The sequence below is a fragment of the Emys orbicularis genome, chromosome 13 (assembly GCF_028017835.1).
Source record: "Emys orbicularis isolate rEmyOrb1 chromosome 13, rEmyOrb1.hap1, whole genome shotgun sequence".
Lineage (NCBI taxonomy): Eukaryota > Metazoa > Chordata > Testudines > Emydidae > Emys > Emys orbicularis.
Window position 1 is genome coordinate 19,295,765 of NC_088695.1, and position 27,478 is coordinate 19,323,242.

Here is a 27,478-nt window from a genome sequence, read left to right on the forward strand (position 1 = left end):
TGCACCCCAAGTTCTGCCTTCTGCCAAGCATCCCCCCGCTGGGGTCCATCCGAGTGCAGCCGTGGGTTGTTACCTGGGCTAAGAGTGGGAGGGGGAGGGTGTTGCTCTTAGAGCATGTTGATCTAGGGGGGTGTCCCCACACTGTCCCTCCCCCCCTCCATGCGGGGATCCCACAGGGTCTGTTGCCCCACTGGGTGTTAATGCAGCCAAATGCCAGCGCATGGTGGGAGGGAACCTCTGCCCTGCCCCTCCACACAGCCCCCTTCCCCACTCCTCCCTCACCAACCCCCTCCCTGCCTCTGCCCCACAACCCCCCACCAACTGCTTCCTCCACTCCTCCCCCACCAACCCCCCTGCCCCACTCCTACTCCGTTGCTTTTCACCACACCCCCATTCTACCATCCTTCACTCTCTCCCCTCCCTTCCCACCCCTGCATCTTTCCCCCTCCCAGTGCCTCCCCTCTATCCCTCTCCTCTCCACTCATCCTTCCTCCCCCTTCCCCTCCCATCCCTGCATCCCTCCATCCTTCCCTCCTTTCCCCCACTCCCCCCCACATCCCTCCCTTGCCCACTCTCACCCTTCCCCCTCTCTCCCTCCCTCCTCTCCCTCCCCTCTCCTCTTTCCCTCCCCCTCCCCTCCATCCTTCCATCCTTCCCTCCCCTCGCTCCTCCCCTGCCCACTCTCATCCTTCCCCCCTCCATCCTTCCCCTTCCCTCCCTCAATCTTCTCCCTCCCCTCCCTCTCCCATCCCTGCATCCTTCCATCCTTCCCTCCCCTCCCCCACTCCTCCCCCACATCCTTCCCCTCCCCTGCCCACTCTCATCCTTCCCCCTCCCCTCCCCCTTGCTCCTCCCTTTCCTTCACTGCATCCCTCCATCCTTCCTTCCCCTCCCTTCCCCCACTCCTCTCCCATAAGCCTCCCCACTCTCTTCCTTCCCCTTCCCTCCATCCCCCTCCCCTCCATCCTTCCCCCGCTCCTCCCCTACATCCCTCCCCTTGCCCACTCTCATCCTTCCCCCTCCCTCCTCTCCGTCCCCTCTCCTCTCTCCATCCCCCCTCCCCTCCATCCCTCTTCCCCTCCTCCTCCCATCCCTGCATCCCTCCATCCTTCCGGCCCTTCGCTTCTCCCAACCCCTCCATCCTTCCCCCTCCCATACCTGCATCCCTGAATCCTCTCCCTCCTCCCCTCCATACTTCCATCCTTCCCCCTCTCCTCCCCTCCCCTCCATCTCTCCCTCCTCCCCCTTTGCTCTTCCCCCTCCCTCGATCCCTGCATCCCTCCATCCTTCCCCCTCCACTTCCAGCATCCCTCCCCTTCCCCTCCATCTCTCCCCTTCCCCTCCCCTCCCCTCCCTGCATCCCTCCATCCTTCCCCCTTCCCTCCCTCGCTCCTCCCACTCCCCTCCCCTCCCTGCATCCCTCCCCCTCGCTCCTCCCCCTCCCTGCATCACCGCTTCCCCCCGCCCCCCGCGCCTCGCTCCCTCCCGGCCGGTCCCCCCGCCGCCGCAGAGCCGCGCGCCATGGCCGGGCCCCGGGCCGCCGCCGCCGCCGCCCCCGCGCGCCCCAGCCCTAAGCGGCCCGGCCCGGCCCGGCCATGCGCCCCGCCGCGCTGCTGCCGCTGCTGCTGCTGACGGGCTGGCCGCTGGCCGCAGGCAGGCGGGCGGTGCACATCGGGGCGCTCTTCCCCATGAGCGGCGGCTGGCCGGGGGGCCAGGCCTGTCTGCCCGCCGTGCGCATGGCGCTGGAGGACGTGAACCGACGCCGGGACATCCTGCCGGACCACGAGCTGCGCCTCATCCACCACGACAGCAAGGTGTGGGGGTGCGGGGCTGGGCACGGGGGGCCTCTGCGGGGGGCGCGAGGCTCGGCACCAGTGGGGGGCGCCGGCTGGGGGCGCGTGGCACCGGCAGAGGTGCGGGGCTGGGCACAGAGCGCACCAGCGGGAGGCACGGGGCTGGGCATGGGGGGTGCTGGGCTGGGCATGGGGGCACCGGTGGGGGGGGGCACAGGGCTGGGTATGGGGGGTTCGGGGTTGGACCATGGCGGTGGCACAGGGCTGGGTATGAGGGGCACAGGACTGGGCACAGGAGGTGCAGGGCTGAGTATAGGGGGCATGGGGCTGGGGGGCACAGATGACACGGGGGGCTGGGCATAAGGGGCACCAACAGCACAGGGGGCAAGGGGGCACCAACAGGGCTGGTCACAGAGCACCAAACGGGGGGCACCGACAGGGAGAGCAGGGCTAGTCATGAGGGGTACTGACAACACAGGGGTCTGGGGGGTAAGAGGGACACCAATGGGGTTGGGCATGGGGCTGGGCACTGGGGGCACCGATAGGGGGCCCAGAGCTGAGCATGGGGGGCACCACCAGCACAGGGGGCTGGGATACAAGTGGGACACCAACATGGGGGGCTCACGGGGGGCACCAACATCAATGTGAGCTCAGGGGCACTGGGCTGGGCACATGAGATATCGGGGGTACAGAACCGGACGGGGTACCAAGAGCAAGGTGAGCAGGGCTCAGGTGGCACCATCCGGGGGGGAGGTGGGCCTGGGGGGCACCAGGGGACGGGCAATGGGAGGAGGAGGCGGCATTCTAGAAGTGGGGGGGGGGGCTGCACTGAGGAGGCGAATGGCTGGAGGGGAGACACTGAAAGATGCATGCTCCCCTGTGCTGTCTCTCTCGCACACTCATCCTGCCCGTCACACACTGCCCTGTGCTGCCCCTGGCACGTTCACCCTGCCCCTCCCATACTCCCTATTCTGCCCCTTGCATGCTCGTCCTGGCCCTCACACTTCCCTGTGCTGTGTGTCTCACACGCTGGGGTCTGCCCTTGCTGGCTCTGTTCCTTGTGTGTTCACACTCACTCCACTCCATGTACACCTGACCTGTTGCACACTCACTGGCTTTTTGTGCACCCGGTGCCCAGTCCTTCTCTTGCACGCCCACTCTCTGGTTTCCTGGGGCACTCGGAGTCACTTTGCCTCTGGCACACTCATCCCTGCTCACTCCTTCCCTCACATCCGCCTCCTCTCTTCCAGTGCCTTCTTCACGGAGCCCTCACTGCCTTTAGGAGAGGAGTGGGGTCTGGTGGGTTAGAGCAGCTGGGGCTGGGAGTCAGGATGCCTGGGTTCTATCCCTGGTTCTGAGAGGAGAGAGGGGTTCAGTGGTTAGAGAAGAGGGGCTGGGAACCAGGACTCCTGGGTTCTATCCCTGACTCTGGAAGGGGAGTGGGGTCTGGTGGGTTAGAACAGGGAGAATGGGAGCCAGGACTCCCACTGTGCCCCCACCCCTACACCTGCCATGCTCCCTCTGTGTGTCTGTCACCACGAGAGCTGTCTAAAGTGTACCCAAGGAATTGGCTGGAGTGAGAAAGTCTGCAGAATATTCCTGTGGGAGGGGAGTGGTTGTTGCTATTCTCTGCTTGGAAAGGTGGGATCTTGCTAGGGTGTGGGTGAGCCGCTTTCCTCGCCCCCCTTTTTGCTCCCTGGGGGGCAAATTTTTCAATGAAATTTGAGAAAAAAATTCCAAGAAACTAAAACTTCCCTTCTCAAAATACACAGTATTGAGAGCGAGACCTGACTTCCCCCAACAGCTTTATTCTATCTATCTAGCTACCTAGCTACCTACCTACCTACCCCGACCTCCTTCTCTCTCTGATCTCTCTGCCTGTCCGCATGTCTCTGTATTTCCCCTGCCTTCATGTCCCCACCTCTCTGTGTCTCACCCCCCCCTTAGCTCCCCAACTGTCATCCCCCCCCAATCTCCTCTGCTCCCTGTGGCTGACAGGTTGCCATGGCAGCACAAGCTGCTTCTCCTGCTGATGGGGTTGTCATGGAAACTGATCTTCTCTCCCCCAGCTGCCATGCCCTGAATAATTCATGGGCCCCTCCTGGTGTCCAGCCAGGATAGGGAGGATGGGCTGTGACCTTCTAGAGAGGAGTTGGGGGAGGGGTGGAGCAGAGAGCCAGGACTCCTGGGATCAATCCCAGGCTCTGGGAGGGCCATGGGATCTAGTGGTTAGAGCAGGGGGGCTTGGAGCCAGGACTCCTGGGTTCTATCCCTGAGGGTGGGTAGGGAGTAGGCTCTAGTGAATTAGAGCAGGGGGGCTGGGAGCCAGGATTCCTTGGTTGTATCTCTGGCTGTGGGAGGGAAATCGGGTCTAGCGGGGAGTCTGGGAGTCAGGACTCTTGGTATAGAGCTGGGTGGGTTGGGAGCCAGGACTCCTGGCTGTGGGAGTGGCGTGGTGGGGTGTGGGGTTAGAGCTGGGCTGGGGCGTACCATGGGCGTGATGGTGGGTCTGTGCCCTGCAGTGCGACCCAGGCCAAGCCACCAAATACCTGTATGAACTGCTCTACAATGACCCCATCAAGATCATCCTTATGCCTGGCTGCAGCAGTGTCTCCACCTTGGTGGCCGAGGCCGCCCGCATGTGGAACCTCATCGTGGTGAGAGGGGCAGGGGGTTGGAGGGGGAGGGGTGGTTACGTGGTGGGGGAGGGTTGTAAGGATTTGTATGTGTGAGTGCGGTGGTTGTGTGAGGGTTGGTGCGTGTGTGGGGAAGTGTCACGGATCTCACATGGAGGTCTCCGGAACAGCCCCTGGGAGGACCCCTTCAGTGCGGCAGCCCCCTTAGGGTCATGCTCCCTCCCCAGGGTGAGCCCCTTGGCTTCAGTGCCTCCTGGGACTGAGCCTGGAGCACCCCAGCCATGAGCTCCCTGCAGCGAGTCCCACCTGGCTTGGCTTCCCAACAGAGGGAGACTCGTTCCCCTCAAAGGGAGCCATGCACCCCCGGTGTCCTTAAGCTGCAGTGCCTCCCTGCCGTTGTTGTGAATGTTAGATGTCTGGAACACAGCGTGCCGAGTCCTTGGGGAGCACAGAGAACAGCACCCTCCATCTGGGTCAGTTCAGAGCCTAGAGCTCCCCACCGACACCTTCTTCGGCCCTGTCCAGAAACTTCTCCCACTTCCTGCAACCCCACCGGGCCTGTCCTCCATCCTTTGCCCTTGTTCCCGGGCAAACATTGTCCCCCGACCCTTTGTTCTCCAGCTGGTCACACCTGGCTGGCTTCCTGCGGAGGGTCATCCATGGTCAGTAGTCGCTAGGTACCGAATGTCCGGGCAATTGTCTTCTGGGACTCTTCATGGCATGGGGCAGCCAGGTGTCAGTCATCCCTGGATCTCTGCAAAGAGTAAACAATTTCCCCCCGCCCACCTAGTCAACCGTGCAGCATATGGAGGAAACTGAGGCACACACTATTCATGCAAAACATTATGAAATATTCCCACTTGGTCACAGGAAGTCATGTCTTGGGACGTTGTGTGTATTGGGGTGGGAGGTGTTGCATGTATTGTATTTTGTGGGGGATAGGTGTCGGGGTATGGTGTGGGTGTGTTGGGGTGGGGGGCTCGGTGTCAGGATATTGTGTGTTGGGGTGAGTGTGTTAGTGTGGGGGACTGGGTGTCAGGGTATTGTGTTGGAGTGGGTGTGTTGGGGGGCTGTTGGGGAGGGGGCTGGGCACTGGGGTATTGTGTTGGGGGGCTGTTGGAGTGAGGGGCTAGGTGTCAGGGTATTGTGTGTGTGTTGGGGTAGGAGGCTGGGTGTCAGGGTATTGTTGGTGCATGGGTTGGGGGGGTGTTGGGGGAGGGCTGGGCATTGGGGTGTTGTGGGGGCATGTGCTGGGGTGCCCGCCCTGAGCCAGCTCTCCTCCCCCAGCTGTCGTACGGCTCCAGCTCCCCAGCACTCTCCAATCGCCAGCGCTTCCCCACCTTCTTCCGCACCCACCCCTCGGCCACTCTGCACAACCCCACGCGCGTCCAGCTCTTCAAGAAGTGGGGCTGGACCAAGATCGCCACCATCCAGCAGACCACGGAGGTCTTCACCTCGGTACGGCTGCGGTGCCCTGGGCCCTGACCCCCACAGGGATCTGCCCCCCACATTCTCCCAGACCCCCATGGTGCCCTGGGCCTCTGATCCCCGCAGGGATCTGCCCCCCACCTCCCTGACCCCCATGGCACCCCAGACCCCTGACCACCGCAGGAATCTGCCCCCAACATCCTCCCTGACCCCCATGGAGCCCCGGGCTCCAATCCCCACGGTGCCCCGGGTCCGTCCCCCCCCCACGGGAATCCTGGCCCCCACGCCCCACATCCTCTCTGACCCCCACGGGGCCCAGGACTCCCGACCCCTGTAGCCACCCTAGGCCTCCAGTCCAGCACCTCCCAACTCCCACAGCGACCCAGACCCCCACAACACCGTGACCCACACAGCGCCCCTGACCTTGCAGCCACCCCAGACTCCCCTGCCCTGTGCTTCTGACTCCTACAGCCACCCTGGATCCCACAGTACCCCCTGCCCAGTGCCCCTCATCCTCCCCAGTTCCCTCCCGGTGCCCCGACTCCCTTCCAACCCCCGCTCCCTGTCCCCACCATGCCCCAGAGCTTCCTGCTCTCCCTCATATGGCCCTCCTGCTAGCTCCTCAGCTCTCCCTGACCCTCTCTGCTCTATCTCCGCCCCCAGACCCTGGATGACCTGGACCAGCGGGTGAAGGAGGCTGGCATCGAGATCACCTTCCGACAGAGCTTCTTCTCCGACCCCGCTGCACCTGTCCGCAGCCTCAAGGTGAGAGACCCCTGAGCTGGGGCTTGGGGGGATCTGAGGGAGGAGGGACCTGGGGCTGAAGGAGGAGGGGCCTAGGCTTGGAGGGGGTACCCAAGGCTAAGATGGCGGGGGCATGGGCGCCTGGAGCTGGGTGGAGGGAGCTCAGGGCACAGGGAGGATGGGCCGATGGCTGGCGAGTGCCCGGGGCTGGGCCGGGCACGTGGGGGGCACTCCCTGTCTCCCGTGGTGGGAAACCCTGCCCCACCCCATATGTTCCCCATCCCCGCTGTGCTCCCCACGCCCCCTCCCAGCCGGGTGATCTGTCCATCTGCTGCTGGTTTGCCTTGGGACAACACCGCCCCCTAGACACACAGTGGGGCTCCCCTGGGATCTGGGGATCGGGGCGGGGGGAAGGTGGTCAGAGACCCAGGGTGCCCCCAGGTTTGGCAGGACCCATGGGACATCCTCCATCTTCCCACAACCTCCTCTCATGGGGGGGTGTCACAGCCTTGCACGGGGGTGAGGAATGCTCGGAGCCATGCAAAGATATGAAAACGTATGCAAATTGGCAACCGCCTGTGAAGTGGGGAGTGGAGTGGGCGGCAGTGGGTTGTTGTGGGGGTACATGGGGTTGGGGGCTGTGCTGGGGTGTCTGGAGGTAGAGCAGGGGGATAACCGTGTCTCCCCACGGTTCACGTGGGTCGTGACAGTTCCCCCCCCGCCCCCTCGGTGGCCATGTTCCCACAGCGCCAGGACGCTCGCATCATCGTGGGGCTCTTCTACGAGACCGAAGCGCGCAAGGTCTTCTGTGAGGTGAGACCTGCGGGGGAGGGGGGGCTCAGTGCTGTGGGGCAGCCAGGGTGGAGGGGCTGGGCTCAGCACTGGGGGGGCACCTGGTATGGGGGAGTCAGGCTCAGTGCTGGGGGGCAGCCATGGGGGGATGCCTCCAGATCTGGGGAGGAGCTGGGGGGCAGAGGAGCAAGGATGGCTACCTCCCATAGTCCCAGACACCAGGGCCCTATCCCCTCCAGTCCCCCAGAGGCCAGTGCCAGAATGGCTGGGCTGTGTGTGGTCCAAGCCGGGGGTCACCCCTTCCCTGGGGAGACATTGCACCCACCCCACAGAGCCCTGCTGGGATGGACCCCTGACTCAGCCTCGCCTCGCCTCTCCTGCCCCATTGTGTGCCAGATAACTGCAGGGACACCCTCCATCCCCGCACACATCCACAACACACACACACCCCGCAATGCGTGCATGCTCCACAACGTGCGCACACCCCACGCCCTGCAGCGCAGATGCCCTGCCCCCCACAAGGCACACGCCCCACCCCCCACAACGCACACGCCCCACAACACACACACTGCACAACACACACAGACAGGAGATTGCTGAGCCTAGCCAGCCAGATCTGTCTCTGCTCTCTTTCTTGCTCCCCACCCAGCTCCCCGAACATCTCTGGGGCTCCCCCTAGTGTCCCAGTGGCTCTCGGGTGATGTGAGGCTGAGCCCCACAGCCTCCCATGACACCCCCAGTGCCACCCCCCAGCCCGAGATCTTGTCTGTGTCACTTCTGCTGTTGCAGCCTGTGGCCTGCACATCTCTGCTGTAGGGACCCAGGCCTGCTGTGCCGGCTGTCGGTGCCCATGTGTAATGGTGTCCTTTGCAGGTAGTTTGATACTGGGTCAGTCACAGCCACGCAGCCCCTCACCTGGCCCAGTTGTACTGGTCTCCAAGTGCCCTGTCCCAGTGGAGGTGATTCCCTTCCCCATCTGGGAATCTGGGAATAGCCAGACTAGCCTCAGACCCTTGATCGCGGTGTAACTGTGTCCACCTAGCGGGCTGTACAGATAACTACCACCATAGAGAGACAGCTGGACAGCATGTGTGTCTGTGTGAACAAGGGGTGTGTGGGGAGGGGCTGTGTGGAAAGTGACAGGTGGATCCAAAAATAGAGGTACAGAGCTTAGCTAGATCGGAGGGGTGAGGGGATGGATGGATGGAGGGGGGTGTATGGGGATGGATGGATGGATGGATGGAGATGGGGCATATGGGGATGAATGGATGGATGTAGAGGGGGTGTGTGGGGACGGATGGATGGATGGAGAGGGCAGCGTATGGGGATGGATGGATGGATGGAGAGGGCAGCGTATGGGGATGGATGGAGAGGGCAGCGTATGGGGATGGATGGATGGATGGAGAGGGGCTGTATGGGTATGGATGGATGGATGGAGAGGGGGTTCATGGGGACGGATGGATGGAGAGGGGGCAAATGGGGACGGATGGAGAGGGGGCATATGGGGATGGATGGATGGAGAGGGCAGCGTATGGGGATGGATGGATGGAGAGGGGGCACGTGGGAACATATGGCTGGATGGAGAGGGGGCGCATGGGACGGACGGATGGCTGGCTGGATGGAGAGGGGATGTAAGCGGATGGATGGGGAGGGGACGTGTAGGGATGGATGGATGGAGAGGGGGCATATGGGGATGGATGGATGGAGAGGGGGTGCATGGGGACAGACGGATTGATGGATGGAGAGGGGTTGGATGGAGAGGGGACGTATACGGATGGATGGATGGATGGATGGAGGGGGGTGTATGGGGATGGCTGGATGAAGAGAGGACGTATAGGGATGGCTGGCTGGATAGAGAGGGGACAGATGGATGGATAGAGAGGGGGCGCATGGGGACGGATGGCTGGATGGGGGGAATGGGGACGGATGCATGGAGTGGGGCGCATCGGGATGGATGGATGGAGGGGGGTGCATGGGGACGGATGGCTGGATGGAGAGGGGGCAGATGGGGATAGATGGATTGATGGAGGGGGAATAGGGGATGGAGTGCTGGGTGGATGGATGGATGGATGGAGGGGAAGTAGGGGATGGAGGGCTGGTTGGGTGGCTGGATGGAGCCGCATGCTTGTCTGAGCCGGGTGCCCGTCTCTCGGACGTGCCTCTGTGCAGGTGTACAAGGAGAAGCTGTATGGGAAGCGGTACGTCTGGTTCCTGATCGGCTGGTACGCCGACAACTGGTTTCGCATCAAGGACCCCGCCATCAACTGCACGGAGGCAGAGATGGCGGAGGCAGTGGAGGGGCATGTCACTACCGAGATCGTCATGCTGAACCCTGAGAACACCCGCAGCATCTCCAACATGGTGAGGGCAGGAAGAGCCAAGTGCCTGGGAGGCCCTGGGGCGGGGACGTCAGGGGGCACAAAGCTGGGAGGGGGGTGTTGGGGGGCATGAGGGACTAGAGGTGTGGGGGAACCAAGGGGGACATGAGAGCACGGGAGCTGGGGTGGGTGGGCAGCAGAGACTGGGAAGAAGAGGGGGATCAGAGAAGACCTTGGAGGAGGGCAGTGGGACTGGGGGTCAGTGTGGGACAGGAAGACCTGAAGTGACTGATGAAGAGAGGCAGGGAGGGGGCCCATATCACTTCCCCTCCTCTGGCTCACTGTCCCCACCCCCCCGGCCCTGCAGACCTCCCAGGAGTTCATTGAGAAGCTGCAGAAGCGGCTGGGCAAGAACCCGGAGGAGACGGGGGGGTTCCAGGAGGCGCCGCTGGCCTACGATGCCATCTGGGCCCTGGCCCTGGCACTCAACAAGACCTCGGCCGAGCTGGTGAAGAAGGGGCTGCGGCTGGAGGACTTCAACTACAACAACAAGAACATCACAGATGAGATCTACCGCGCCCTCAACTCCTCCGCCTTTGAGGGGGTGTCGGTGAGTGACCCCTGCGCCCCCTGACCTCAACCCCACACCCTCTAATGCCCACCCCAACACCGATGAGATCTACCGCATCCTCAACTCCTCCGCCTTTGAAGTGGTGTCAGTGAGTGACCCCTGCACCTCCTGACCCCACGCCCGCCTGACCCTGACCTCATGCCCCCTAACATCCATCCCATGCCCCCTAACGCCCACCCAATCACCGACAAGATCTACCGCACCCTCAACTCCTCTGCCTTCAAGGGGATGTCGGTGAGTGATCCCCGTTTCCCTGGGGTACTGCACCAATACTAGATGGTGATGGGAAATAAGGGTGTGACTTCACTGAGGGATGGTACTTGACGGCCAGCACGTAAACAATGGTGGCTGCCCTTCGTAACCTGAGCCCAGGAGGGGGTTGGGGCCAGGTGACACCTTCTGCCCTGGAAACTGGACAAAGGCTGGAGGAGGGGCCAGGGATGTGGCTGGGGGAGGCAGTGGGAAGGGGTTTCAGTTTGGAGCTGGCTGGGGAGATGGGGGTAGGCCCAGAACCTGGGTCTGGGCTCCCCACCCCCCAAGAGGGATCTGACTGAGGGGTCCTGTTTTCTGTACCTACAAGCTCTGTTTTAGACTGTGTTCCTGTCATCTAATAAACCTTCTGTTTTACTGGCTGGCTGAGAGTCACGGTGAATTTCAGGAAGTGGGGGATCCAGGGCTCTGACTCCCCACACTCCGTGACAACTGGTGGTAGCGGTGGGATGTCTTGCACCCCGTGGGTGGCGTTTCCTGCAGTAAGTGACTGGGGAGCAGTAAAACGAAGGGGGATTAACGAGAACCAGGCATGTTGAAGGCTCAGAGAGAGTGGTTTCAGGAGGCGGAGGAGCTACACTTAACCCCTGGGAGTCTGTGACCAGTGAGAAGGACTGTTGCAGTAACAGGGTCCCCCTGGGGACTGCGGCAAGCCGTTTCAGGGGCGGAGGAGTCTGCGGCTTGACCCTGGGAGAGAGGTGGTGACCTGGAGAAGGGCTGGCACAGTAGGGGTTCTTCCGGGAAACCATGGGGAGCTGAGAGCACACAGGCCTGGGAGTCCACAACAACTTGGGATCAGCGGGGAGATGTATAACCATCTCCTTAAGAGGGACCTTATCGAGCTGTGCAAAAAGAGGGGGCTTCGCAGAGGGAAGGGTACCAAAGCACAGTTGATCGCCCAGCTGGAGGAGGAGGAGGATCGCTTGGAGGAGCTGATCCCTGTCCCTGAGGGAAGCAGCCTGGCAGATGCTGCGCCGGCACCAGTATCTGTACTGGCTGGGAGTGGTCAGACTGCTGCGGCTAGGGGAGGGGCTAGAAGCATACAGATGAACCCCAGGGGCATTGTGACCCCCTGCGGCCAGCAGGGGATCCTCAGGACCAAGGTCCCCTTTGCTGGAGCTGAGGCGGCTGGAATGGGAGAGGGAGATAAAACTGAAAAAGCTGGAGAATCGGGAGAAACAGCGGCTGCATGAACTGGAGTTGGCAAAGCTGAGGAGCAGAGAGCCCCCTGCTGCGGTGAGTGAGGGGGGACCCAGGACTGCATGGAACTTTGATAAGTGCATCCTGTCCCAGTTTAAGGAAGGGGAGGACATAAATGAATTCCTGATGGCCTTTGAGAAAGCCTGCGGGCTGCACAGAGTTGATCCTACAGACAGGGTCCGGTTTCTCACCCCCTTACTGGACCCCAAAGTCGTAGGGGTGTACAACCAAATGGAAGGGGTGGAGGCAAGGGACTATGAACTGTTCAAAAAGGCCCTGTTACGCAAGTTTGGGATGACTCCTGAGGCGTACAGGAAAAAGTTCCGGAGTCAGCGTAAAACTCCTGAGGACACATATCCGGAACTGATCCTCCGAATGGAGGGATATGTCCACAAGTGGGCAGATGGGGCCCAGACTAAGGAGGACATGGTTAAACTGGTTGTACTGGAGCACCTGTATGAACGTTGCCTATCCGACCTGAGGATATGGTTGGTGGACAAAAAGCAGAACGCAGGGCAGCTGGCTGACGAGTTTGTGGGCAGCTGGCTGACGAGTTTGTGGACAGCCGGTCAGGGGGTGGAATGGAGGAGTCCCAAAAGAATAAGCCCACCACGGTGCAGAGAGAGAGTCACCCTGGGATCCCACAAAGGGGGAATGTGAAGAACCCCCTCCCAAGGGGAACAACCGGCATCAGGACCAACCAACCAGCTCGAGGGGACCAACGGAACATGAATTGTTATTACTGTGGGCAGAGAGGCCACATACAGACCCAGTGCCCCAAGCTCAAGGACAGACTGAGCAAATCGAACCCTCACAGGGTTAATGGGTAGGGATGCAACTGGAGGAGGGGCAGGCTTCCCAGGCAGGAGGGGCTGGCAGCTTACCAACTGCTCAGGAGGAAGGAGTTTCCCAGACCAGCTCCTCTGGGGGGCTTGATGCCTCAGAATCAAGGTTCTCCGTGTACAGGGTGGGCGCAGGGCAGTCCCTGTGGAGCGAGTGCCTTGTTCCCCTGGAGGTGGATGGGAGGAAGGTTGATGGATACTGGGACATGGGCGCTGAGGTGACGCTGGCCTGGCCCGAGGTGGTGGCCCCAGGTTGGGTGGTGCCTGATACCTACCTGACCCTGACAGGCGTGACCAGGACCCCATTCAAGGTGCCTGTGGTGAGGGTACATTTGAAATGGGGGGCCAACAACGTGGGGGTGCACCATCACTTGCCCACTGAGGCGTTGATGGGGAGTGATCTAGAGGATTGTCCAAGCAACCCCCAAAACGCCCTAGTCGTGACCCGTAGCCAGAGCTGGCGAGGGGCACTACGCCCTGACATCAGGGAAGGTACCTCACCAGAGGTACAGGACCCTACCCTGGTGGGGCGGGAGTGCCCAGGAACAAGGCTCAGAGGGGCTGTGGCTTCAGACCCAGCCAGCAAGAGAGAGCAGGCCCCTATCCCTTCCCCAGCCACTGAATTTCAGGCCAAGTTGCAGAAAGATCCTTCCTTGCAGAAGATAAGGGACCTGGCTGGCCTCAATGCAGCACAGACCATGGGGAAAGGCTGCCAGGAGAGGTTCCTGTGGGAGAAGGATTCCTGTACTGAGAATGTGCTCCCACAGGGAAAGTGGAATTGTGGGGGATCCGGAGGCTGCTAGTGGTCCCCCAGAAGTATCGCCGCAAGCTACTGTACCTGGCGCATCACATCCCTCTCTCAGGATACCAGGGGATCTGGCGTACTGGGCAGAGGCTGCTACAAAACTTTTACTGGCCTGGAATCTTTAATACTGTCCAACAGTATTGCAGATCCTGTGACCCCTGTCAGAGGGTGGGGAAGGCCTGGGACAAGGGGAAAGCGGCTTTGAGACCTTTGCCCATCCTAGAGGAGCCTTTTCAGAAGGTGGCTGTGGACATAGTGGGGTCTCTCAGCAAGACGACCCGGTTGGGGAAGAAATACATTCTGGTGGTGGTAGATTTTGATACCTGTTACCCTGAGGCAGTGGCCTTGTCTTCTATTGAAGCAGACACAGTGGCAGATGCACTGCTGACCATTTTCAGCCAAGAGGGGTTCCCCGGGGAAGTCTTGACAGACCAGGTATCCAACTTCATGTCAGCCCTGCTCCGATGCTTGTGGGAGAAATGTGGGGTCCGGCACATCTGGGCCTCAGAATCTCACCCGCAATCCAATGAGCTGGTGGAGAGGTTCAGTGGAACTCTAAAGATGATGCTGAAAACTTTTATGAACCAGCACCCGCAGGATTGGGACAAGTATTTACCTCACCTGCTGTTCGCATACAGGGAAGTGCCCCAGGAGTCTACCAGGTTTTTGCCTTTTGAACGGTTATATGGAAGGAGGGTAAGGGGGCCCCTGGACCTGATGAGAGACGAATGGGAGGGGAAGGCCACTCCCGATGGAGAATCAGTGGTGGCGTATGTCTTGAACTTCCTAGAAAGACTTGCTGAGCTCATGGGCTTGGCCAATTTGAATCTGGCCAGAGCCCAGAGGAAGCAGAAGGTCTGGTATGACTGTACGGCGCGGGCCCACGCCTACGCCACCGGGGACCAGGTGATGGTTCTCATCTCTGTGAGAAAAAACAAGCTACAAGCCGCCTGGGAAGGCCCTTTCACGGTTGTCAAGAAACTAAATGAGGTGAACTATGTGGTGGAGCTGTCTGACCGGGCGCACCGCCACCGGGTGTACCATGTTAATATGATGAAGCCATGTTATGACAGGGAAATGTGGCATTGGCCATGTGTGGGCATTGGGAGGACCAGGGAGATGACCCTTTAGTAGATCTATTCTTTGAGACAGGAGCTGGCTCCTCCTTGGAAACAATTCCCCTCTCTGATCAGCTAACACCTGCCCAGCAAGCTGAGATCAGAAGGGTGCTGCATTTGTACCAACAGCTGTTTTCCAACCAGCCTGGACTCACTAATCTGACTGTCCACCGGGTGGAGACAGGATCGCATCCTCCTATAAGATGCTCCCCCTTCCGAGTCACAGGGAAAACTGCTCAGGACCTGGAAAGAGAAGTCAGTGACATGCTGGCTTTGGGGGTGATCCAGCCATCTTCCAGCCCTTGGGCCTCTCCTGTGGTATTGGTCCCCAAAAAGGACGGATCGATCCAGTTCTGTGTGGACTATCGGAAGCTTAATACCACCACCATGTCTGATGTCTACCCCATGCCTAGGCCTGACGAGCTCCTAGACAAGCTGGGAGGAGCTTGCTACCTTACCACTATGGATCTTACAAAGGGCTACTGGCAAGTGCCACTGGATGCAGATGCCAGGCTGAAATCTGCCTTTATCACCCCTCTGGGGCTCTATGAGTACCTGACCCTGCCTTTTGGACTCAAGGGGGCACCTGCTACCTTCCAGTGCCTGGTGAATTAGCTACTGAGAGGATGGAGAGTTTTGCCTTGTACATTGATGACATCTGTGTCTTTAGCCAGACCTGGGAGGACCATATGTCCCAGGTTAAACAAGTGCTGGACCGATTCCAGGAGGCTGGGCTGACCATAAAAGCTGAGAAGTGCAAGATGGGGATGGCCGAAGAATCTTATCTGGACCACCAGGTGCGGAGCGGCTGCCTAAAGCCAGAACCAGCCAAGGTGGAGGTGATCAGAGACTGGCCCGCTCTCCAAACTAAAAAGCAGGTCCAGGCATTTATTGGGATGGCAGGGTATTATCAAAGATCTGTGCCACACTTTAGCTCCATAGCCACCCCCATCACTGAGCTATGCAAGAAGGAAAAGCCAGACAAGGTGGTCTGAACCGAGCAGTGCCAGAGGGCTCTCTGTGTGCTGAAGGAGGCTCTGGTCAGTGGCTCAGTTCTGGTAAACCCAGACTTTAACAAGCCCTTTATGGTGTTCACCGACGCCTCAGACACGGGGCTGGGTGCAGTGTTAATGCAGGTTGATGAAAAGGGGGAGAGACACCCTATCGTGTACTTGAGCAAGAAGTTGTTACCTCGGGAGCAAAACTACGTGGCAATAGAGAAGGAATGCCTGGCTATGGTATGAGCCCTTAAGAAACTCTAGTCATATCTATTTGGGTTACACTTCACTGTGTACACTGACCACTCTCCCATGACCTGGCAACACCAGATGAAAGGAGCCAATGCCAAGCTCCTGAGGTGGAGCCTGCTCCTCCTGGATTACGATATGGAGGTGGTCCATGTGTAGGGGAGTGCCAACATGATAGCTGATGCCTTGTCCTGGAGAATGGGGCCTGAACTTCCCCAGGTCACTGGTCAGAGTGACCCCAATCATTTCAGTCTCGAAGGGGGGAGAGATGTGATGGAGTAGGGAGTATTAACCTGGTAATATTGCATGGGAGTTTTACTAGTTTACTGTCTTCTGCTAACATGGGGCGTGCCTCCGTTTCCCTGGGGTACTGCACCAATACTAGATGGGGATGGGAAATAAGGGTGTGACTTCACTGAGGGATGGTACTTGACGGCCAGTATGTAAACGATGGCGGCTGCCCTTCGTAACCTGAGCCCAGGAGGGGGTTGGGGCCAGGTGACACCTTCTGCCCAGGAAACTGGACAAAGGCTGGAGGAGGAGCTGGGGATGTGTGGCTGGGGGAGGCAGCGGGAAGGGGTTTCAGTTTGGAGCTGGCTGGGGAGATGGGGCGGAGGCCCAGAACCTGGGTCTGGGCTCCCCACCCCCCAAGAGGGACCTGACTGAGGGGTCCTGTTTTCTGTATCTACAAGCACTGTTTTAGACTGTGTTCCTGTCATCTAATAAACCTTCTGTTTTACTGGCTGGCTGAGAGTTGCAGTGAATTTCAGGAAGTGGGGGGTTCAGGGCCCTGACTCCCCCACACTGTGACAACCCCGCACCCCCAATCCCATACCCCCCTACCGTGACCCTGCGCCCCCCTTACCCCGCACTCCTAACGCCCACTTCATCACCGACATCTACTGCAACCTCAACTCCGCCTTCGAGGCGGTGTCGGTGAGTGAACCATGTGCCCCATAATTCACATCCTGCGCCCCCTATTGCCCGCTCCGTCACTGATGAAATCTACCATGCCCTCAACTGTTCCGCCTTCGAGGGGGTGTCAGCAAGTGACCCCCGTGACCCCTGACCCTGTGCCCCCTGACCCCAACCCCACACCCTCTGACCCCAATTCTGTGCCCCCGTCCCTGACCCTGTGTCCCCTAACCCTAGTGCCCGCCCTGTCACCGACGAGATCTACCGTGCCCTCAACTCCCCTGCCTTCGAGGGGGTGTTGGTTAGTGACCCCTGTGACCCCTAATTCACACTCTGTGCCCATAACCCTGACCCTGTGCCCCCAACCTTAATGCTGCTCCCTGCACCCATAACTCTAACCCCACTCCCTGAACCCCTAACCCCCATCCCTAACTCCTGCACTCTCTTTAGCGCCCCCAACCCCCCTCCCCCCGCCTGTAGGCCCAGGGCTCAGCCTGGCCTGTGGGCATTGAGCTCCATGCCAGGAGGCCAGTGTCCCTGCTCCCTGGCCTGCAAATTCCCCAGCCCCCCAGCACTGCACGCCCTGCACATTGCTGCCAGCTCAGCAGGGCAGTCCCCCGTCAGTGAGCACTGCCCACCAGGTGACAGCTCTACTGCTGCTGCCAGCGAGGAGTGCCTGGTGACGCTGGTCTGTGTGTATCTCCCTGCCCAGGGTCACGTGGTATTCGACGCCAGTGGCTCCCGCATGGCCTGGACCCTCATCGAACAGCTGCAGGGTGAGTGACGCCCCCGCCCCGTGCAACAGCTCAACAACCTCCACCCTGCGCAACAGCTTGACAACTACTGCTCCGCACAACAGCTTGACAACCCCCTCACTGTGTAACACCACAACACTACAGTCCCCTGCACAACAGAGCACAGCTACCCCACCCAACACATCACACAGCACAACAACCCTCCACACTGCACAATGCAACACTACACCATGAAACAGCACCACACACAACAAACCCACCTCAAACAACAACCCTCTGCTCACACCACACAGCGATGCACCACAGAGCAACACATGAACCACCCAGCACAACAACACAACAGCATTCCCCCAAGCATACCACACCACACAACAACCCCTGAACACACCACACACTGCACTACACTAGGACACCCAAGACAACAGTGCCTTTCCCCCACACATCCTGGCACGCCAACCCCAGAACACACCACACAACAACCCCTAGCTCCAGGGCGACAGACAGCCTGGCGTGCTCGACCCTTCTGCCCCCCATGCTCATATCACACAGGTCGCTCCTCCCATCTAGCCCCCAGGGCTCCCCACCCAGGCCCGGAGGCAGGAGGCTGCAGTGCTGCAATGGGGGGGCGAGGGGAAGCTCTTTGCACTTGGAGCTCGTCCCCCTGGCCTGACCCGTCCCCCTCTCCCGGCAGGTGGGGTCTACAAGAAGATCGGCTACTATGACAGCACTAAGGACAACCTCTCCTGGTACAACAATGACAAGTGGATCGGTGAGCCGGGGCTGCCCACGCTGCTGGGGGTTATGGGAACCGCCCCCCTGGGGTTCCTGTTCTTGGGAGTCCGGCACCTCCCACCGCCGGAATTGTGGGAACCGTCCCCCTGGGGTTCCCGTTCCTGGGCATCTGGCACCACCTTCCACCAGGGATAGTGGGAGCCGCCCCCCCTGGGGTTCCCGTTCCTGGGCATCTGGCACCTCCCACCCCTGGGGATTGTGAGAACCACCCCCATGGGGTTTCCATTCCTGGGCATCTGGCACCTCCTGCTGCCGGGGATAGTGGGAACTGCCCCCCTGGGGTTCCTGTTCCTGGGCATCCTTCGCCTCCCACCCCGGGGATTGTGGGAACTGCCAGCCTGGGGTTCCCATACCTGGGCATCTGGCACCTCCTGCCGCTGGGGATTATGGGAACCACCCCCTTGAGGTTCTTGTTGCCAGGGTCTCTGGCCCTGCCCACTGCCAAGGATTGTGGGAACTGCCCCCCTGGGGTTCTTGTCACCAGGGTCTCTGGCCCTGCGTGCCACTGGGGATCATGGGAACTTCCCCCCAGGGGTTCCTGTCACCAAGGGATCTGGCCCCTCTGCCGCAGGGGGTTATGGGAATTGCTCCCTGTGGGGATGGGGGCAGACATGGGTCCCTGTGGATTTGGGGGCTTATCTGGGTGCTAGGAGCTCTGGGGGCATGTTTGGGTCACTGAGAGTGTGAACCTCCCCCTGCCTTGAGCAAGGGCCTGGTCTGGCGCTTGAGGAGCCTTCCCCTCTTCCAGGGCTGGGGGGATGTGGGGGCAGTGTTGTGCTTAGGTCAGCCCCTCCTCACTGTGCTCTCTGCTGCAGGGGATGCCCCCCCGGCTGACTACACCAAGGTGATCACCACCTTCCGTTTCCTGTCGCAGAAGCTCTTCATCTCAGTGTCGGTGCTCGCGAGCCTGGGCATCCTGCTGGCCATCGTCTGCCTAGCCTTCAACATCTACAACGGGCACGTCCGGTTAGTGCCCCCCACTCCCCTGCCCCACGGCTATCCCCCACCCCTCCTGTCTTGGGGTGGGAGCTGGGCTGTGGCCCCCACCTTCCAGGTGGTGGCTGCGTCTGGAGGGGCTGGTCTAGGGGGGAGGGGGCGGGAGCCAGGCTGGGGGTACCCCCCAGGTGGTGGCTGCGTCTGGAGGGGCCGGTCTCTGTGGGGGGGCGGGAGCCGGGCTGGGGGTACCCCCCAGGTGATGGCTGCGTCTGGAGGAGCTGGTCTCGGGGGGAGGGGGCGGGAGCCGGGATGTGGGGCACCCCCCAGGTGATGGCCGTATCTGCTCTGCAGGTACATCCAGAACTCCCAGCCCTATCTCAACAACATGACAGCCGTGGGCTGCACGCTGGCGCTGGCCGCTGTCTTCCCCCTGGGGCTGGATGGCTACCACATCGGGTCTGGGCTCTTCCCCTTCATCTGCCAGGTGGGCCAGGGCATTAGGGCTGGGGCGCAGCAGGGCGGGGAGGGCCCAGGACCAAGAACGATTTAGTTGGGGATTGGTCCTGCTTTGAGCAGGGGGTTGGACTAGATGACCTCCTGAGGTCTCTTCCAACCCTGAGATTCTATGATTCTATGAATGGGGGGATGAGGGAAAAGAGCGATTGGGGGGGGAGGGCTCGAGTTGGGGTGCTGGCAGGGGGCAGGGCTGAAGACGGGGCCGGCAGAGGCCGGGGGGCAGGACTGAAGCCAGGGGGCCAGCAGGGGGTGAGGGGACAGGGCTGAAGACAGGGGCCCAGCAGGGGATGCCAGCAGGTGGCAGGGCTGAAGGTGGGAGGCAAGGCACAATATGGGGGGCCCAGCAGGGAGCGGGGGCAGGGCGCAAGATGGGGGGCCCAGCAGGGGACAGGGCTGAAGATGGGGCCCCAGCAGGCGGTGCTCTCACTCTGGTCTCTGCTCCCTGGCAGGCCCGGCTCTGGCTGCTGGGGCTGGGGTTCAGCCTGGCCTACGGCAGCATGTTCACTAAAATCTGGTGGGTGCACACCGTCTTCACCAAGAAAGAGGAGAAGAAGGAGAGACGCAAGGTGAGGGGTGAAGGGGGCGCCGGGTTGCAGGGAGTGGGGTGCTATGTTGGGGGGCACCAGGGGCCACTGTGGAGTAAAGGGGTGCTGGGGGCATTGTGGAGCAGGGTCACTGGAGGGCACTGTGTAGGGGTTGCTGGGGGTCTTGTGGAGCAGGGGGCACTGGGAGGTGCTGTGGGGGGTGCTAGGGGTTGCTGGGAGGCACTATGGGGGGTGCTAGGAGGCGCTGGGGGGAAGTGTGTGGGGGGTGCTAAGGGTCTCTGGGGGGTGCCAGGGGGTCAGTGTGTCGGGTGCTGGGGGTCACTGGAAGGCAGTGTGTTGGGTGCTTGAGGACGCTGGGGGGGCAGTGTGTAAGGGCACTATGGGTCGCTGGGCGGCACTGTGGGGGGGTGCCAGGGGGTGCTGGACTGTGGCGCTAACTCTGCATGGTTGGCAGACCCTGGAGCCCTGGAAGCTGTACGCCACCGTGGGGCTGCTGGTGGGGCTGGACGTGGTCATGCTGGCCGTCTGGCAAATCGTCGACCCGCTGCATCGCACCATCGAGGTACAGCCCCGACATGGCACTGCTGCGGGAAAGCTCGTGGCCCCAGGGACCCCATGTCGGGGGCACGCGTCGGGGAAGTTCATGGCCCCAGGGGCCCCGTGTCTGGGGCACGCGTCGGGGAAGCTCGCGGCCCCAGGGGCCCCGTGTCTGAGGCACGCGTCGGGGAAGCTCGCGGCCCCAGGGGCCACGTGTCGGGGGCACGCGTCGGGGAAGCTCGCGGCCCCAGGGGCCACGTGTCGGGGGCACGCGTCGGGGAAGCTCGCAGGCCCAGGGGCCCCGTGTCTGGGGCACACGTCGGGGAAGCTCGCGGCCCCAGGGGCCCCGTGTCTGGGGCACGCGATGGGGAAGCTCACGGCCCCAGGAGCCCCGTGTTGGCGGCACACGATGGGGAAGTTCGTGGCCCCAGGGGCCCCGCGTTGAGGGTGCACAGTGGGGAAGCTTGCAGCCCCGGGGGCCCCGGCTGAGGGCTCTGACCTGCCCCCCAGCATTCACCCCTCTGCCCTCCGTCGCTGTAGGAATTCACCAAAGAGGAACCGAAAACCGACATCGACGTCTCGATCCTGCCCCAGCTGGAGCACTGCAGCTCCACCAAGATGAACACCTGGCTGGGTAAGCTGGGGCACTGGGCACAGGCAGTGGGGGGCAGGGGGATGGGCAGTATCTGGGGGGAGGGGTGCTGACTCAGTGGGGGAGGGGGCCCAGGTTCAGGTGGGGGATGGGCAGTGGGAGGAGAGGGGCCCTGGCTCAGCTGCGAGGGCAGTGTCTGGGGAGTGATCCTGGGATAGTCGACCCACAGCTTCCTGCCCCCTGGGGTGGGGGCCGCTCTTGTCCTGTCCCCTCCCACCCACCTCCCTCACCCCCCCCCAGTCTCTTGTGTCCCCATCCTGTTTCCAGCCCCCTGACAGATCTGACCCACGCCCCCGTCCCACACAGGGATATTCTATGGGTTCAAGGGACTGCTGCTGCTGCTGGGCATCTTCCTGGCCTACGAGACCAAGAGCGTCTCCACCGAGAAGATAAATGACCACCGAGCTGTGGGCATGGCCATCTACAACGTGGCGGTGAGTGAGTGCGCCCTGCTGTGACCCACTGCCCCCCAAACCTCACCATCACGGCGGTGAGTGAGTGTGCCCTGCTGTGACCCACTGCCCCCCAAATCCCCCTCCAAACCTCACCATCATGGCGGTGAGTGAGTGTGCCCCGCTGTGACCCACTGCCCCCCAGCTCCCTCCCCCAAACCTCACCATCACGACAGTGAGTGAGTGTGCCCCACTGTGACCCACTGCCCCCCAACACCCCCCCCCAAACCTCACCATCACGACAGTGAGTGAGTGTGCCCTGCTGTGACCCACTGCCCCTCAAAACTCCTCACTGTCACGGAGTCACCGGGCGATGCTCTGGAACTACTCCATACAAAGCCAGTCAGGACTCTGGGGAAGCCGCCTCTCTCCGAGCACACTGTCTTGAGGGCAAAAAGCTTTCACAGCTTCGACCTTCCTGGGTCTGACCTCGGAGTATTCAGCATCCCCTTCCACACCATGCGCTTCCCGCAGCGAGTCCACCCGGGCGGGGCTCCTGGGGAAGCCAGAGGGCCCTGCACTCCACAAACGTGACTCTCAGCCAGCTGGTAAAACAGAAGGTTTATTAGTCAACAGGAACACAGCATAGAACAGAGCTTGCCATCACAGAAATCAGTGACTTTCAGCCAAGTCCATCTTCGGGAGTCCTGGGCCAGAAGCCCTGGACTCCCCCTCTTCCAGTCCCCCCAAGCAGACTTTCAGCTTCCAGCCACCTGACCTCTGACACACACACCTCTCTTTGTCTCACTTCCCGGGCAGTCACCTGGTTGTCACCTGCTTGCATCCCCCTCCTGGGTCTCAGGTTCCGAAGAGCACCAGTCATAGCATATGTGCAGGCAGCTGGAGCAGCTTCACCTGCCCCAGAGGTCTCCGCCAAAGTTACACCCCCCTATTCCCACCACCGAGGTATTGGTGCAGCACACAGGGAAACTGAGGCACACACAGTATTCATGCAAAACAGTAAAACTCACATAGGCTCAACAGTAAGACTCACATACAACATAACAAGAGAAAATCCCTACTTCGTCACAGCCACTGCCCCCCCCAACCTCCCCCTGCCCCTCCAAATCTCCCCACCACGGCAGTGAGTGCGCCCCGCTGTGACCCACTGCCCCCCCAACCTCCACGCCACGGCGGTGAGTGAGTGCACCCGCTGTGACCCACTGCCCCTCCAAACCTCCTCACTGCCCCCCCAACCTCCCCACCATGGCGGTGAGTGAGTGCACTCCGCTGTGACCCACTGCCCCTCCAAACCTCCTCACTGCCCCCCCAACCTCCACGCCATGGCGGTGAGTGAGTGCACCCCGCTGTGACCCACTGCCCCTCCAAACCTCCCCACTGCCCCCCCAACCTCCCCACCATGGCAGTGAGTGAGTGCACTCCGTTGTGACCCACTGCCCCCCCCAACCTCCCCACCATGGCAGTGAGTGAGTGCACCCCGCTGTGACCCACTACCCCTCCAAACCTCCCCACTGCCCCCCCAACCTCCCCACCATGGCAGTGAGTGAGTGCACCCCGCTGTGACCCACTGCCCCTCCAAACCTCCTCACTGCCCCCCCAACCTCCACGCCACGGCGGTGAGTGAGTGCGCCCCGCTGTGACCCACTGCACGCCAGCCCCCTAGTGCACCCCCAAACCTCCCCACTGTGCTGTGTCAATGGCCTTTTACAACATGGCAGTGAGTGTGCTCCGCTGCACCCAACGCCTGACTGTACCCCACTGTGACCCCCAAGCATCCCTCTGGGCTATGACAGTGCATGTGCATTCAGTACCCCCACGTTGTGCCACAGCCGTGTGAGGTGTGTGTGTGTGGGGAATAGCTACATGGAGCGGGTTTGGGGTGTCAGGGCAGGTCTCTCTGTCTCCCCCTCCCCACGCAGTGACCCTGCCTGCCCGCCGGCTCCGGCTATGCCGCAGGTGCTGTGTCTGATCACCGCCCCCGTCACCATGATCCTGAACAGCCAGCAGGATGCTGCCTTTGCCTTCGCCTCACTGGCCGTTGTCTTCTCCTCCTACATCACCCTGGTGGTGCTCTTCGTGCCCAAGGTAGGACCCCACCCCATCCCACCCCTGCCCACCTGCAGGGACAGGGGTCAGGATCTCCGCACTGGGAAAGTGCTGGACTGTTCTCTCCCTGTTTGACTGTTGGTGCAGGGATAGCACGGGGGGCTCAGAATCTTTGGTCTGGAGTTAGCATTGTGATGTTAAGTATCAGAGGGGTAGCCATGTTAGTCTGGATCTGTAAAAAGCAACAGAGGGTCCTGTGGCACCTTTAAGACTAACAGATGAATTGGAGCATAAGCTTTCGTGGGTGAATGCCCACTTCATCAGACGCATGTCACATGCGTCTGACGAAGTGGGCATTCACCCACGAAAGCTTATGCTCCAATACATCTGTTAGTCTTAAAGGTGCCACAGGACCCTCCATTGCGATGTTGTCTCTGACAGTCAGTGAGGGGAGGGAGTTGGAGGTCTGTGCTGTGGGTGTAGTGTTGGGGTGTTTTCTATGTCTCACTCAGTTGAAGGGGTAGCTGGAGGTCTGGGGTCTCTGTGCCAGGTGCACTACTGGTTTGTTGTTTCTTGTCTGATAGCAGAGTGAGAGGAGGGTAGTTGGGTTTTCAGGGGATTTTTTCTGGGTATAGCATTGAGGTGATTGTCTCTGACAGTCAGTGGGGCAGTTGGGGGTTGGTTCTGTGGATGAACTGTCTCTGACAGTCAGGGGGCAGGTGTAGTGTTGGGGTATTGTGTCTGAGTGTCTGTCAGGGGATATAGTTGGGAGTCAGCACTCTGGGTGTAGTATTATTTCTGTCAGTTAGGGGGTAGTTGGGAGTCAGTGCTCCAGGTGTAGTCTTGTCTTCCAACAGTTGGCAGGGGGTATTTGGGAGTCAGTGCTCTGGGTGTAGTCTTGTCTCCAACAGTCGGTGTGGGGGGAGGGGAGTAAGTTGGCAGTCAGTGCTCTGAGTGTGCCATGTCTCTGACAGTCAGCAGGGGGGAGTTGGGAGTCACTGCTCCAGGTGTAGTCTGGTCTCCGACAAGTTGGAAGGGGGTTTGGAGTCAGTGCTCCGGGTGTAGTCTTGTCTCCGACAGTCGGCAGGGGTGGTGGTTGGGAGTCAGTTCTCCCGGTGTACTGTTGTCCCTGATAGTCACTGCGCTTGTTGCAGATGCGGCGTCTCATCACCAGGGGCGAGTGGCAGTCAGAGCAGCAGGATACCATGAAAACGGGCTCATCCACCAACAACAATGAGGAGGAGAAATCCCGGCTGCTGGAGAAGGAGAACAGGGAGCTGGAGAAGATCATTGCAGAGGTGAGGGTTGATCCTCCATCCCGTGACTTTGGGGGGGGAGAGCGGCGGGGACCTGATGGGGCGCTCCTATACTGTGATTATGGGGTGCGGGGTATAAAGTGGGGGTGAGACACCAGAACCCTACACTGGTGACGTCCTCTCCTCCACCTCCCTCTGAAGCTGGGGACTTAGGGGGGTGGGAGGGAAGGGGGCTCATCACCCACTCAGGGGTGGGGGAAGCATTACACTCATTCACCCCTCCCCCTCTTTCCGGCAGAAGGAGGAGCGCGTCTCCGAGCTCCGCCAGCAGCTCCAGGACCGGCAGCAGCTGCGCTCCCGGCGCCGCCCCTCCAACCCCTCCTCGCGGGATGGCTGTGCTGCTGACAACCACTTCACCAACGCGGCCGGGCCAGTGCCCACCCTCTACCAGCCCAGCCTGCCCCTGGTGCGCTGCCTCGTCTCCGAGCAGGCCGACAAGCTGGGCCGCAGCAACTGCGACGGCAGCCGCGTCCACCTGCTCTACAAGTGACCACTGAGGTGGCGGGGCCTGAGAAGGGGGCGGGACTCGGGAAGGGGCGGAGCTAAATAAGGTCTCTTCCCCCCTCCCTCTCCCCCCCATCACGTCACTTAGCTTTGTAAAATCTCTCTCTATCCATCCATCTTCCCTTCCCCCATCCAAGATCCGGGTGCCAATTGATGTCCAGGTGCAGAGTAAAATGTGCACCTCGCCTGATCTATCCCGAGTGACTAACTTGGCCAGTGTCAGGCGGGAGGGGGCAGCTGCTTATAACCAAGGCGATGTGGGGAGGGCAGGGTGAATCGAGAAGGGAAAGTTACCCCTTGAGCACTCCAGCAAGGCGTGCAGTTTCACTGTAGCACAGAGTCAGACCCGGTGGCCCCCAACATACAGTCATGCACAGCCGAATCTAGTTACTGGGACATACAGTCAAGGTGTAGTGCACAACCGGATTTAGTTATTCATGTGTACAGTATTATTGTAGCCTAGAACCAGGTTTGGTTATATGTAAGTACAATCAGACTGTAACACAGCCAGATCTGGTGACTTGTATGTACGATCAAACCGTTGTGCACAGGTGAGTCTGATTACTGTAATGTACTGTCAGACTGTAGTGTAAAACCAGGTCTCATTTACTTGTAAGTACAGTCAGACTGTAGCGCACAGCTGGGTCTGGTACAGTTGGACTGGAGTGCAAAACCAGACCCGGTTACTTGTATGTTTAAACTAGTGAACAGCTGGGTCTGGTTCCATGTGAGTGCAGTCTGATTGTAGCACACAACCAGATCTGGTTACTTGTATGTACAATCAGACTGTAGCACACAACTGGGTCTGGTTACTTGTCTGTACTATCAAAATGTAATGCACAGTCGGGTCTGGTTACTGTAATGTACTGTCAGACTGTAGTGTACAACCAGATCTGGTTTCTCAGTTGCACTTTAGTGAACAACTGGATCTGGTTACTATTGTGTGTGGTTGTGTTGTTTATGTGCAAAATTCATCTGCTTCCTTTTGCGTACATTGGCCCTGGAGGTCACCTGGAGGCTCTGCAGTCAGATCATGGTCTAACACCAGCTCTAGCAACTCCCAGATACAGTAGGAGCCTAGAACGAGCTAGTGACTTTCATGTACAGTCAGCCTGTATAGCACAATCAGCAGTGGATGTCGAAATCCGCCGGCGTCCCAGCTGTAGGGGATGACCAGCCCTGGTTACCTGTAAGAATGGCCATGCAGACCTGGATATCTTGTGCACAGAGTCAGGTCAGGTTACTCTGTCTACCCCAACTGACTGGAAGGGGGGATGAGGCAGGGTCACACTCTCCCAAAGATAGACGGGGCTTTCGCGGGGGGATGGGATTGACATTGTTATCTGAGCCCTGCTCTGACCAGGTGACTCTGGGTGGAGAGCTCCGCTGGGGGCCAGCCCGCAATCTGACTAGTGTACAGCCATTTCCCCAGCCACAGCTGCTCCTGAGGGCCTCTTCCTGCCTGGATAGAGACAGCCTCAGCCCTGTGCTTCTGCTGGGGGCGTGGGGGATGGGGAGCGCTCCAGCTGGCCACAATGGACCCTGGAGGCCCAGAGCTGAGAGTCTGGACCCAGGGTGGTCCCCATGGCTCTCCCGACAGCTCCCACCTGAGCTGGGCCCAGAGCCGCTGGAATGGGGGTGGGGGGATGGTCCCTAACTAGATCCCATCAGTGTTCAGACTCCCCGTCTGAGTCCCAGGAACAGGCACCATGAGAAGGGCAGGAGAG

The 27,478-nt window shown here is 60.5% G+C and overlaps 1 protein-coding gene across 1 annotated transcript; it reads left to right on the forward strand.

The window, feature by feature from the left end:
• Positions 1-1,673: 1,673 nt before the first annotated feature.
• Positions 1,674-25,737, forward strand: GABBR1 (gamma-aminobutyric acid type B receptor subunit 1). Its single transcript, XM_065415401.1, has 18 exons — positions 1,674-1,814; positions 4,316-4,450; positions 5,717-5,887; positions 6,521-6,622; positions 7,349-7,414; positions 9,563-9,754; positions 10,079-10,321; positions 17,452-17,515; positions 18,186-18,263; positions 19,102-19,252; positions 19,574-19,706; positions 20,188-20,304; positions 20,738-20,845; positions 21,361-21,454; positions 21,779-21,906; positions 23,842-23,970; positions 25,086-25,229; positions 25,486-25,737. Exons 1-18 carry the CDS (start codon positions 1,689-1,691, stop codon positions 25,735-25,737), a joined length of 2,433 nt encoding a protein of 810 aa, XP_065271473.1. The 5' UTR covers positions 1,674-1,688.
• Positions 25,738-27,478: the final 1,741 nt, after the last annotated feature.

Coding starts and splice junctions, on each gene's coding strand:
- GABBR1 (XM_065415401.1), top strand. CDS start 1,689: ATGAGCGGCGGCTGGCCGGGGGGCCAGGCCTGTCTGCCCGCCGTGCGC. Junction 5,888..6,520: donor CCACGGAGGTCTTCACCTCG/GTACGGCTGCGG, acceptor CTCCGCCCCCAG/ACCCTGGATGACCTGGACCA. Junction 21,907..23,841: donor TGGCCATCTACAACGTGGCG/GTGAGTGAGTGC, acceptor GCTATGCCGCAG/GTGCTGTGTCTGATCACCGC.